Source organism: Macaca fascicularis, chromosome 6, assembly GCF_037993035.2.
Source record: "Macaca fascicularis isolate 582-1 chromosome 6, T2T-MFA8v1.1".
Classification (NCBI taxonomy): Eukaryota; Metazoa; Chordata; class Mammalia; order Primates; family Cercopithecidae; genus Macaca; species Macaca fascicularis.
Genome location: NC_088380.1, coordinates 55,732,438 through 55,745,783, shown reverse-complemented (window position 1 = coordinate 55,745,783; position 13,346 = coordinate 55,732,438). Strand labels below are relative to the sequence as shown.

Genomic DNA, 13,346 nt, shown 5'->3' with positions numbered 1-13,346 from the left:
TCTGGCTAGGGCAATCAGGCAAGAGAAAGAAATCAAGGGTATTCAATTAGGAAAAGAAGAAGTCAAATTGTCCCTGTTTGCAGATGACATGATTGTATATTTAGAAAACCCCATTGTCTCAGCCCAAAATCTCCTGAAGCTCATAAGAAACTTCAGCAAAGTCTCAGGATACAAAATTAATGTGCAAAAGTCACAAGCATTCTTATACACCAGTAACAGGCAAACAGAGAGCCAAATCATGAATGAACTTCCATTCACAATTGCTTCAAAGAGAATAAAATACCTAGGAATCTAACATACAAGGGATGTAAAGGACCTCTTCAGGGAGAACTACAAACCACTGCTCAGTGAAATAAAAGAGGACACAAACACATGGAAGAACATTCCACACTCATGGATAGGAGGAATCAATATCGTTAAAATGGCCATATTGCCCAAGGTAATTTATAGATTCAATGCCATCCCCATCAAGCTACCAATGAGTTTCTTCACAGAATTGGAAAAAACTACTTTAAAGTTCATATGGAACCAAAAAAGAGCCCTTATAGCCAAGACAATCCTAAGCAAAAAGAACAAAGTTGGAGGCATCATGCTACCTGACTTCAAACTATATTACAAGGCTACAGTAACCAAAACAGCACGGTACTAGCACCAAAACAGAGATATAGACCAATGGAACAGAACAGAGTCCTCAGAAATAACACCACACATCTACAACCATCTGATCTTTGACAAACCTGACAAAAACAAGAAATAGGGAAAGGATTCCCTATTTAATAAATGATGCTGGGAAAACTGGCTAGCTATATGTATAAAACTGAAACTGCATCCCTTCCTTACACCTTATACGAAAATTAATTCAAGATGGATTACAGACTTAAGTGTTATATGTAAAACCATAAAAACCCTAGAAGAAAACCTAGGCAATACCATTCAGGACATAAGCATGGGCAAGGACTTCATGACTAAAACACCAAAAGCAACGGCAACAAAAGTCAAAATAGACAAATGGGATCTCATTAAACTAAAGAGCTTCTGCACAGCAAAAGAAACTACCATGAGAGTGAACAGGCAATCTAGAGGATGGGAGAAAATTTTTGCAATCTACCCGTCTGGGAAAGGGTTAATATCTAGAATCTACAGAGAAATTAAACAAATTTACAAGAAAAAAAATCAAACAAGCCAATCAAAAAGTGGGCAAAGGATATGAACAGACACTTTTCAAAACAAGATATGTATACAGCCAACAGACACATGAAAAAATGCTCATCATCACTGGTCATAGAGAAATGCAAATCAAAACCACAATGAGATACTATCTCACACCAGTTAGAATGGTGATCATTAAAAAGTTAGGAAACAACAGGTGCTGGAGAGGATGTGGAGAAATAGGAACGCTTTTACACTGTTGGTGGGAGTGTAAACTAGTTCAACCATTGTGGAAGACAGTGTGATGATTCCTCAAGGACCTAAAACCAGAAATGCCGTTTGACCCAGCGATCCCATTACTGGGTATATACCCAAAGGATTATAAATCATGTGACTATAAAGACACTTGCACATGTATGTTTATTGCGGCACTATCCACAATAGCAAAGACTTGGAACCAACCCAAATGTCCATCAATGATAGACTGGATTAAGAAAATGTGGAATATATATACACCATGGAATACTACGTGGCCATAAAAAAAGATGAGTTCACGTCCTTTGTCGGGACATGGATGAAGCTGGAAACCATCATTCTCAGCAAACTATCGCAAGAATAGAAAACCAAACACCGCATGTTCTCACTCATAGGTGGGAACTGAACAATGAGAAAACTTGGACACAGGGTGGGGAACATCACATACCAGGGCCTGTCTTGGGGTTGGGGGATAGGGGAGGGATGGCATTAGGAGAAATACGTACTGTAAATGATGAGTTAATGGGTGCAGCACACCAACATGGCATAAGTATACATATGTAACAAACCTGCACGTTGTGCACATGTACCCTAGAACTTAAAGTATAATAATAATAAAAAAAAGATATAGTAACCAACTATTCACAATAATAAAGACATGGAATCTATCCAAATGCCCATCAGTGGTAGACTGGATAAAGAAAATGTTGTACATATACACCATGGAATACTATTGAACCATAAAAAGGAATGAGATCATATCCTTTGTAGAGACATAGACGGAGCTGGAAGCTGTTATCCTCAGCAAACCAACGCAGGGACAGAAAACCAAACACCACATATTCTCACCTGAATGAGCTGAAAGATGAGACCACGTGGACACATGATGGGCCTGTTGGGGTGGGGTGTTGCAGGAGGGAGAGCATCAGGAAGAATAGCTAATGCATGCTGGGCTTAATACCTAGGTGATGGGATGATCTGTGAAGCAAACCACCATGGCACACATTTACCTACTTAAGAAATCTGCATAGTCTGCACATGTACCCTGGAACTTACAACAACAGTTAAAGATAAAAAAAAAAAAAAAAAGCTATAGTAATCAAATTAGCATAGAACTGGCAAGAAAACAGACACATAGACCAATGAAACAGAATAGAGAACCCAGATATAAATCAATGTGTTGACAACCAGTTCATCTTCAACAACAGTACCAAGAGCATACAATGGGAAAATGAGAGTCTATTTAATAAATGGTGCTGGGAAAACTGGGTAATTACATGTAGAAGGATGAAACTAAACCTCTATATCTCACCATACACAAAAATACAATTAAAATGGATTAAAGGTTTGAATCTAAGGCCTGCAACTATGACTACGAAATGATTAGATGAAAACTTCAGGAAAGTGGTCCAGGACATTAGTCTGAGAAACAATATTTTGTGTAAGACCTCTAAAGCACAGGCAACCAAGAAAGAATAGACAAATGGGATTGAATCAGGCTAAAAAGCTTCTGCACAGCAAAGTAAACACTCAACAATGATTTAAGGTCCTGTATGGGGGATTTGTTAAAGTAGAATCAAAATGGAGGACACATTATATCCCTAGGTCAACCACTCATAGCCACATAACCAAAATTTAAGCTATCCTGATTTCCCTGAAATGCAATTTCTAAACATTAACAAAAGTTAAGCTTTCCTTTCTTGTTAGTATGATGAAATTGAACCAAACTGTTAGAGACAACTAAGCTTATACAGCTCTACTTGCCCAAAAAGGAATGTAAGTTTTTAATAGCCAGCCACAATAGAGGTCAATGCACTTCCTCACTGATGCTTTATAAGCTGCACTGTGACTCTCATGTCAAGTTTCTTACTACTTTTGATTTGAAGTCTTCCGGTTTGTGAACTATTCTTTTGTATGTATAATAAATCTTCATACTCCTTTTTTACTTGACCTGACTTTATTTTTACGGGTTCCTCCATGGCATTTGGGTTTCTCACAGTGTGGCAGTCTAAGGGTAATACAGTAGTACTTTTTACCAGGGAACTGTCTTCTGTGAGCAAGGTCTCCAAGAGAAAGGAAGTGGAAGCTCTTGTGGTCCGGAACAGAAAGCCCACACAATCTCTCTCTCTCTCTCTCTTTTTTTTTTTTGAGACAGAGTCTTGCTCTGTTGCCCTGGCTGGAGTGCAGTGGTGTGATCTTGGCTCACCGCAAGGTCTGCCTCCTGGATTCAATCAATTCTTCTGCCTTAGCTTCCCAAGTAGCTGGGATTACAGGCATGCGCTACCATGCCCAGCTAATTTTATTTTGCATTTTTAGTAGAGACAGGGTTTCACCATATTGGCCAGGCTGGTCTTGAGCTCCTGACCTTGTGATCCACCTGCATCAGCCTCCCAAAGTGCTGGAATTACAGGCCTGAGCCACCACACCCAGCCAGCCCACACAATATCTCTTCAGCAATATTCAGTAGGTTAGGGGAGTCACAGAGCTCACCTAACTCAAGGGGAGAAAACAAAGGACCCTTATTCCCCTTTTATACACTTTATGATGATGGGAGTGTCAAAGTGCTTGTTGCAATATTTATTTCACCAAGGAGGGAAAGGTCAATTTGGACCAGAAAGGTCAGAAAAAGTTATGTAGGGAAGGTAGTTGATAAGCTGGTTTTAAAGGATATGGAGCATTTGAAAAAGTGGAGTGTGGATAAGGCTGGAAATGTCAAATATCTAAATATAGAACAGGAACAATGATGAAAAGACTTTTAAAATGCTTAGCAAAATGAGAATTATATTTCTTTCTCAACTTTTTTGTTCTAACAGCAAAAGCAACAGTGGGGCTCAGCATCAACCTGGGCAAGTAAGTTTTTCTGGTCATAAATATGCTGATTCGACTGAAAAAATGTTTCTTTAAGTAAGTTCAGCTCATTAGAAGAAGGGTGAATTTGTGTCTAAGGATTTTAAGAGACTAACTGGGAAAAGTCAGTCAGAGTTTAGTTTGAGGTGAGAAGTGCTTACTGTTGACACTCTACCTAATTATAGGGAAATGTGTTCAGTTAGTCCTGAGACCAGATGCAGGGTAGAAAGAAAGAGGCGTGATGTAGTTGCCATTGATTAGGCAATTTGGGTTTAGCAAGTCCTGTCAATGCCCTGAGAGGGTCAACAGTGTAATAAGACTTAGTCCTTGAAGGCATCTTTTAAAATTTCATTCAAAAGATTTTAATCATTGTGACCATAACTTTCTGAGAAGAGGCTTTTCTGAGATTTGTCATTCACTGATAAACAGTTGTCTAATTTGTGTGTGTGTGTGTGTGTGTACATGTGTGCATGCATGCATTTGTGCATGTGTTCCTATCCAGCCTCTTTTGAACACAATGACTGGCACCTGGTAGATGATATTGTTGAATGAATTGTATTATTCATATTCTCTCACTGCCAATTTGAAGAATCTACATTGTTTCCAAAGTTTTGCGCATATAATACTAGACCAGAAACGGACATGTTTTAGTAATACGTACCAATTAAAAATTAACCATTCCTGCCTGGAGTAAGCATAGGTTTTGTTAAATAGTTCTATTTTCAAAATCTGTCTCTTACGTTATTTCCAATCCTTTTTTTTTTTTTTTTGACGCTGATATACTTTGAATTTACGAACGTGAAAGCTGAACTTCAAAAAATACAGGGAGAGGAAACAAAGCTCGTGAAAAATCTATAAAATATCTTTTAATGTGTTATAACATCCCAGAGAGAAATCAAATCAATGTGTTTCAATGTTATAACATAGATTTCTCCTTCCCTCCTGGATAAAGCACTAATTAGTTGTTTTATTTAATTTGGTTCAGAGCACTGAAAATTTCAAACTACAGCCTTGTGGGTAAGAGATAGCATTGTCTTAAACAGTGTTCAGATTTAACAAAGGTCAACGTCTTGTGCAGTTTACATAGTATCTACTTTCAGTAGCTTTTGCTTCTTGAGCTCTAGGTGGCTCCTCAGAAGCTGTTAGGCTTAACAAACAAAAATAAAGTAAAATCAGACACGGTATGGGGCCTTGGGACTCTGAAACCTTCACCCAGAGAAAACCAGTGAAGCCTTCAGAGGCTAGAAGAGAGGGTGTGTGTGATTGGTAGGCAAAGCAAAGAAAGATTAGTACAAGTTGTCTGGCAGCTGGATAGAACCTTTACACCTGCAGCAAAAACAAGCCTCCCTCATAAGAAAGTCCAAAGATGTCCGGGGTCGGGGAGGAGAAAAGTCTTCTATACTCTCATGTGTCCCATCAAAGCAAATTAGTGAAACCTGCCTCAGGTGAAGTGCAAAGGCCAGCCTGCAGGGAGAGTTTCAACCTCTCCCCAGCAGATGGGCTAGACACAACCTGCCCAAGCTCTCTCCCGACCTGGACCTGCTAGAGCCGAGAGGGCGGAGGCCAGAGAGGCTGCAGCCGGGAAGTAGCACCGCACATCCGGGAACGCCAGCAGCCGGCTGAGGGCTGCATAATTGGTGGAGGGCCGGGCGCGGTGAGAGCGTCTCGGGGGAGTAGGGCAAGGCGGCCGGGCCCCTCCCATTCCGCCTTTTCTTCAGCGTCCTGCCGCCGGCACTGACTGCGGGCGCCGGGCCACAGGCGAGTGTGCGCAGGGACTCCGGACACCCGCGGCAGCGAGCTGAGAGAGCAGTCTCCACGAGGACCGAGGCGGACCCTCCGGCGCCATGCGCGCCCTCCCCGGCCTGCTGGCGGCCAGGGCGCCTACGCCCCGATTGCTCCTCCTCCTCCAGTGCCTTCTCGCCACCGCGCGCCCAAGCTCGGCGGACGGCAGTGCCCCAGGTGTGATGGCTACAGGGGCCAGGGTAGGGAGGGCGGAGGGCGCGCAGGAAGGGGCGCGCGAGGCTTGGGTCCCCGCGGGCAGAGGGCATCGCCGGCGCGCCGGGCAAGGGTGGCGGGGAGAGGCGCCGGGATGCTGGTAAGGGTGGGTGGCGATTGGCGGCGGCGGCCTCCCATTGGCTACGTTTGTGTCACCTAAGCTGAACCCTGGAACTGGGGCGGCTCGCGCTCCTGCGCTCTTTGGGGAGAGATTGAACAAACAGCGCCCCACAATTCGGGGGCGTAGGTAACGGGGTAGAGTGTGGTTTTTCCTAGGAAGAGGTCAGTGGGGTGTGTAGGTGGATGCAGGGACCAGCTAGCGACTTGGCTTGTGCAAATGTGGAATGAATTTTGAAAGCCACATTTTCCCAAGGCCTACTCCCTTTTCTTGATTCCAGAGTAAAGCTCCCCCTTACCTCCTTCCCTCCTCTTGGCAGGTGGGTTGGCTTTGAGGAATTTTTTTTTTTTTTTTTTTTTTTTTTGAGACAGTTTTGCTCTTGTTGCCCAGGCTGGAGTGCAGTGGCGTGATCTCGGCTCACCGCAACCTCCGCCTCCCGGGTTAAAGCGATTCTCCTCTCTCAGCCTCCAGAGTAGCTGCGATTACAGGCATGCGCCAGCCACCACGCCAGACTAATTTTATATTTTTAGTAGAGACGGGGTTTCTCCACATTGGTCAGTCTGGTCTCAAACTCACACCCTCAGATGATCTGCCCGTTTCGGCCTCCCAAAGTGCTGGGATTACAGGCGTGAGCCACCTCACCTTGCCAAGGATGTTTTTTTTTTAGAGCTGAGAGGGGAAAAAACTTCATAACCAACCAGCCAACCAAAGATCCACAACTTACAGGATAACGTGTGTGTATCTTCATTTTACACTGTGATCTTTGAAAACAAAATGTGTGTGTGCTTGTGTGTGTGTGATTAGTGCTTGCTGTTTTATTGTTTAAGACACTTTGACAGAGGGATTACGTGCAAAACATTACCAAAGCCAACACGAAAATTGCCATTTTACCTTCACCTGTTTATAATTACTTTTCATGTTGAAAGGAGTCCATCCAACCTATTGCAGGTTTCTGTGTCACAAATGTTAGCAGCCAGTAAGGGTAATAAAACACCACCACCTCTCAAGCTACTCTCAAGGTAAATATTGGCCACCAGTAACTAAAATTGGGACATTATTCTACAAAAAGTTTTCAAACTCACATGGGAATTTATTTTCGTGGGCTTGTAATATGTGGAATTTTTGTAATACACTATAGAGAAAGAAGGCTAATCAAAAGGTAAGACTATTAATTTTTATAAATGCCTTTTAAAAGGTCTCGTTGTTAACAACTTGGACAGAACATCTTGGGTTGCTCTAGTTCTAAATTTCCTTGTGCCACATCTCTTTTCCATCATACCACTTATTGTCCAGGCCTGTAATTCCAGCACTTTTGGGTGCTGAGGTGGGAGGATGGCTGGAATCCAGGAGTTCAAGACCACCCTGGGCAACATAGCAAGGTCCTTTCTTTATTAAAAAAAAACTTTTTAAAGTGTGGTTGTGGTGATGTACACTTGTAGTCCCAGGTACTTGGGACGCCAGGGCAGAAAGATTGCTTCAGCCTAAAGTTTGAGGCTGCAGTGAGCTATCATGGTGATGGTGCCACTAAGCTCCAGCCTGGGTGACAGCGCAAAACAGTCTCAAAAAAAAAAAAAAAAAAAAAAGAAAAGAAAGAAAGAAAGTAAAAGAAACAGAATTGTCCGGGACATTTTTCCCCCTTCTGGGTATCTCCAATTCTTCTATCCCTGGTTCACCTCAGAGTATTGCAGTTCTGAGAACCAGTGCATTCTGGATTCATTGTAGAAGTTTGATTCTCTACTTGACTGTATGTCAGAAACACCAGAGAGCTTGAAAAATTCTGATACCTGGATCTTTCCCTATGAAACTCTGGTTCATTTGGCTTGGTATTCAGTGTGGGCATTAAGAATTTTTATCAGCTCCCTGTGTAGCTTTAAATGTGATTTTAAGCTGGTTAAAAACCACAGCTTTAAAATGATATGGTCTAGAGAGTGCACTGTTAGGTAAATACTTATTCCATAGGCATCAGGGTTAAGTTGATATGCAGAGATTATCTCTAAAGAGAGAGAGAGAAAAAAGGAAACAAATGAAAGTGGAATAAATGAAGGTGTAAATCAATAAGATTAATGGGGGGAGAGGATGTCCCTCTATGTATATGGTGTAAGTTCTGTCCTTTTAGCTCCACTTAAGCTAAAATTGTGGAGTAATGTACAAGACAAAAGTTATGATGTTAGCATCGAATTTAAGCCAGAATTAAAAATTGTCAGGCACTCTCAGCTTGTTTTCTAGATTCTGTATTGATCTCTGTGAAATTTAGTTTTCTCTTTGCCAAAGGATATTGTGAGGTTTACTGGATATTTTTTTACCTAGATGTATAGACCTACATACTTGGACATGGGTTTTCTGTTAACTTAAGACTTTGAGTCAAATTTTAATAATAAGAATTGTTATATATATATAGCCCTATGAGTTAGCATTTTTTTTAGTTCCAGCTGGAAAAAAAAAAAAAAAGAATTGTCCAGGACGTTTTTCTCCCTTCTAGTTATCCCCAGTTCTTCTATCCCTGTTTCACCTTTCAAAATTCATCTGAGAGTATCGCAGTTCTGAGAACCTCTGCACTCCTGGGGAATTCTAACTCTGTCGCTCAGGCTGGAGGGCAGAGGCACATTCACAGCTCACTGCAGCCTTGACCTTCTGGGCTCAAGATGAAGAAATTGGGGCTTAAGTTAAGTAATTGCCCAAATACGCATACTTAGTTAAGCAGTAGAGCAGGAAATTTGGCATTGGTCCATCCAGTGCCCGTTTTCTTAAACACAGTGCTTAAGCACAATATCCAATTGTCTCTCTGAGCTAATTGGAAATGTCTATGAAAGTTCAGAGCTACTGACAGCATAGCCTATGCATCTAAATGTCTGACTTGCACTGAATGACATGCTGACACAGTTTGAGTCCTAGAATAAAATTAGGTACAGGGACTCTTTTAAGGTTTTTTGATTAAATAAGACATGTAATATATCTTTGTAAAGGATACATCAATGGGAGTATTTAAATATCATTATTATTACTATTACATGGCATGAATTGGAGAAATGGGTCATGTTTATCTTTTGAAAAATGTTTGCAGTAGAATCATTTTAAATGATCCTTTTAACTTCCAGAGGACATGGCTTTTGCATTCCCTTTATGAACCCCCTTCCCTACTAACCCCTCACCCCAAACACAGCAGCTTTCTAGTAATAAATATTTTTGAAGCAAATATTATTCAAGCACCCACATATGTCTGACATTGTTAGTCCATATCTCAGTAGAACATGCTAGCAGTTTCTATCTTTAAGAACATTTAAAGGGGTTCCCACTGGACAAATCTGGGACAAATTGAGCATCAAATAAATGATAATATTAGTGAATTGCAACTCATTTAATAATATGGGAATTTATGAGTACCAACTGATGTAGATTAAAAAATGAGTCAATGAAAAGTTTGATGGGGTACAAAGTATTGAAGATTCAAAGTAACTCTTCAGAATGTGCTTATTAATATCAAAGGAAAAAGAGTAACTTTATGGTGGAGAAGCTTGGCCGACAGCACTTTGATCAAATGATCAAAGACCAAAATCTGTTTAAAGGGAACAGATTAGCCATAAGCCTACCTTTATTGATTTATTTATTCATTCATTTAATTTTTGAGACAGGGTCTCATTCTGTCACTCAGGCTGGAGTACCAAGGCACACTCATGGCTCACTACAGCCTTGACTTCTGGGCTCAAGGGATCCTCCCACTTCAGCCTCCCACATGGCTGGGACTACAGGCATATGCCACCACACCAGGCTAATTGTTGTATTTTTTGTAGAGATGGATTTCACTGTGTTGCGTAGCCTGGCCTTGAACTCCTAAGCTCAAGCAATCTTCCTGCCTCGGCCTCCCAAAGTGTTGGGATTATAGGCGAGAGCTACTGTGACCAGCCTAAGCCTACCTTTAATAGTGATGTTTCTGATGCATGAACATTTTTACCCTAAGTTTATCATCACAAAAAAATTATATGTTTAAAACATTTGTTAAGAATTAGGGCAACTGACTCTTCCTCATCTTCTGTCACCCTCATTCTCTTCCCTCTTCCGTCTCATCTTTCCCTCGATAGATCCTATAGTTATTTGGTGGGGAAGAGCAAGGAGACATCCTTACTAAGTGGATGGAGCCCAAGGGGCTCAGATCAGGATATCTGAGGCTGACCCTGGTAAGGATGGCATCCAGGCAGGAGGGCAGCCTGGTGTGGAGTGTTAGGGCCTGAGCATGGTGAATGGGTGCTTCTGCAGGAGGCGGCTTGACACAGGGTCCCAGAGTTGATTTAACAAGGCTTTTGTGCAGGAGCAGCAGATGGGTGATATTTGATCCCAAACAAGATGTGGAGGAAAGCATGTAGGAGGGTCAGACCAGCGATGGAGGTTGGAGCCCGAGTGGGTAAGGAAGACATCTCTGTGGGGACAGGTGTGGCAGTGGCAATGAGAGTTTAGCAATATACAGGGTGATTGATCAAATAATTAAATCTAGGAACGATAATAGGATCTAGGTTTTTCACTAGAGAAGAATGAAATAAAGATAGGGAAAAAGTAGAATGAACCCTGTGGTGTTGGATTGCAGTTGGCAGTATCCCTGTGAACCCATGACATTAAATCCCTGTCTTTTTACCTATGTCTATATAGGCATATAGATTTAAACAAGTATATGTGGAAATATATGGATGAATACATATGCATGTCATATACATATATGTGTATGATATACATAATAAGTTGTATGTGTGTGTATACGAATGTGTGCACATGTATTCTTAGCAGTGATTTCCAGTAGTGATGAGTATACTTAGCCCTCAGATCTTGGATTCTAAATACCATTCTTTACTAATAGTAACCAAGGCTTCTTGGAGAAATGGCTGATTTCAGGCCTTGAGTGGGAAAGTAGCAGATAAGCCTAGAACATCTTGTGCCAGAAAGCAATGGAGTGCTCAAAGGATAATGAGTCATGTCAAGATACAGGAGCCGACATGAAGGGGTTCCTACTGGACAAATCTGGGACAAAATTGAGCATCAAAATAAATAATAATATTAGTGGATTATAACCCATCTAATAATATGAGGATTCATGAGTACCAACTACTGCAAATTAAAAAATGAATCAATGAAAAATTTGATGGGGTACAAAGTACTAAAGATTCAAAGTAACTCTTCAGAATATGCTTATTAATATCAAGGGAAAAAGATACGGAAGCTTGGCAGACAGCACTTTAATCAAACGATCAAAGACCAAAAAATGGTGTGCCATCTGAGACGATCTGGTAAGAAGAGCACAGCATCACTTCTATGATGTTCCTGCCAAATGTGCCTGCCTCAAATATAATCATATATCAGCAGAACTGTCTTGGAATTTTAATAAGTGTCAAGGTTATGAAAGTCAGAAGAGACTGTCACAGTTCCAGAGTGAAGCCACATTAGAGAGAAGTGACAGCCAATGGCAATGTTTGATTCTGAGCTGGAACCTTTTGCTACCAAGTGCATTATAGGGACTTTCTTTTGAAATTTAGATGGGGTATAGGGACGAGATGGTGCTTCATATATATTCATTTCTTGATTTTAATGGCTGTATTGGGATGGTATGGGGAATGTCCTTTGTAGGAAATAGATGGTAATGTTTTCGTGGGGCATGAAACATCAGGTCAGAAACTTACTCTCACATGGTTCAGAGGAGAAAATGTTCTGTTCTTGAAATGTTTCTGCTACTTTGAGATTGTTTGAAAAGAAACAAAAAGAATTAGTTTACGTGAGAAAGATTCAGTTTACATAGGCATTAAACTGAAACAATAGTTGAGAAATCTGTTAATGTTGTTAGGTATCATTTTCCAAAGGTGTATATGCCCTCCAACAGAAACAAATCACATGTGTTGAGGCTATTTGTCCTAGAGTGTAATCTTTTGACATTAACTTTGTACAGCTGGTCTCACGTATTGCACAATATAAGGTGAATGTTAGAAATTAACAACTTATGACATATATGCTGATGTAGGAGAACAAACCTCACAACACTTTGCTAAAAATAAACTCTACTCCTGATAAAAATTGCCACTATTTAAACATAGAATATCTCAAATAATGTTAGAATAGAAATAATGAATGTTGCCTTTAAAGAGTTGTTATTCTTTTTTTTTGAAAATAGCATTTTCCTGGCATTTTTGAAGTTATTGAGGTTATTGTACTAATGTGTCTCTAATCCCAAACCAGAAGCTTTTAATAGCCTTACAATTATATACTTCTGAGAAACTGAAAGGGAATTTAGATACCTCGTTTGATTGATCTTGAAGCCCAAAGTGCTTTTCTAACTTAGCCAATAGCAGTGAGGTAGCTAATAACTATGACTGTTTTCCTGGTTTGCATTTCAGTGTCCATCCAGCATGTGGTTTTCCTTCATAAAAAGTCCTCAAAATAGACCCCTGGCAGGAGGGTGTTCTTGGGAGGGAAAGGTGGCAAAAAATGTTCACACTTTAAAATGTCTGCACCTAAACTATGCAGCACAGGAATTTAGGGCCACAGGGCCATTGAAAGATTATTAAGAATCATCACATTGAAGAATCAGGGTTGCCGATGTACCTGTCCAAAATCAAGGTTTTTCAACTTTGGTACTATTGGCATTTTCCGCTGGGTAATTCTTTGTCCTGGCAAGCTGTTATCCTAAAATGTTTAGCAGCATCCCTGGCCTCTACATATGTGGTGGGTGAATTGTACACCCCAAAAAGATATGTTTAATCCCTGATCTTTGGTACCTGTGAAAGTGACCTTATTTGGGAGTAGAGTCTTTGCAGATGTAATGAATGAAAATAAGGTCATACTGAATTAGAGTAAGCCCTAAACCTAATGACTGTGGTCTTTATAAAAGAAAGGAAAGGGAGATTTGGATGGAGACATACACAGAGGGAAGATGATCATGTGAAGACAGAGGCAGATGTTAGACTAATGCAGCTACCACTAGCCAAGGAATGCCAAGGTTGCCAGCAAC

At 40.9% G+C, this 13,346-nt stretch overlaps 1 protein-coding gene across 7 annotated transcripts in view; it reads left to right on the top strand.

Annotated features, from left to right (window-relative positions):
• The first annotated feature begins 5,951 nt into the window (after nucleotides 1-5,951).
• The window catches only part of EMB (embigin), a 75,406-nt gene continuing 68,011 nt past the window's right edge, over nucleotides 5,952-13,346 (top strand). For 6 of the 7 annotated variants that reach the window (XM_073995123.1, XM_065546239.2, XM_065546238.2 and 3 more), the window contains exon 1: nucleotides 5,952-6,210. In XM_073995123.1, the coding sequence (XP_073851224.1) occupies nucleotides 6,096-6,210 (115 nt within the window). In that variant the 5' untranslated portion in view covers nucleotides 5,952-6,095. Of the gene's footprint in view, nucleotides 6,211-6,754; nucleotides 7,099-13,346 lie in introns of all 7 variants that reach the window. The other variant, XM_073995122.1, reaches the window with a different exon arrangement.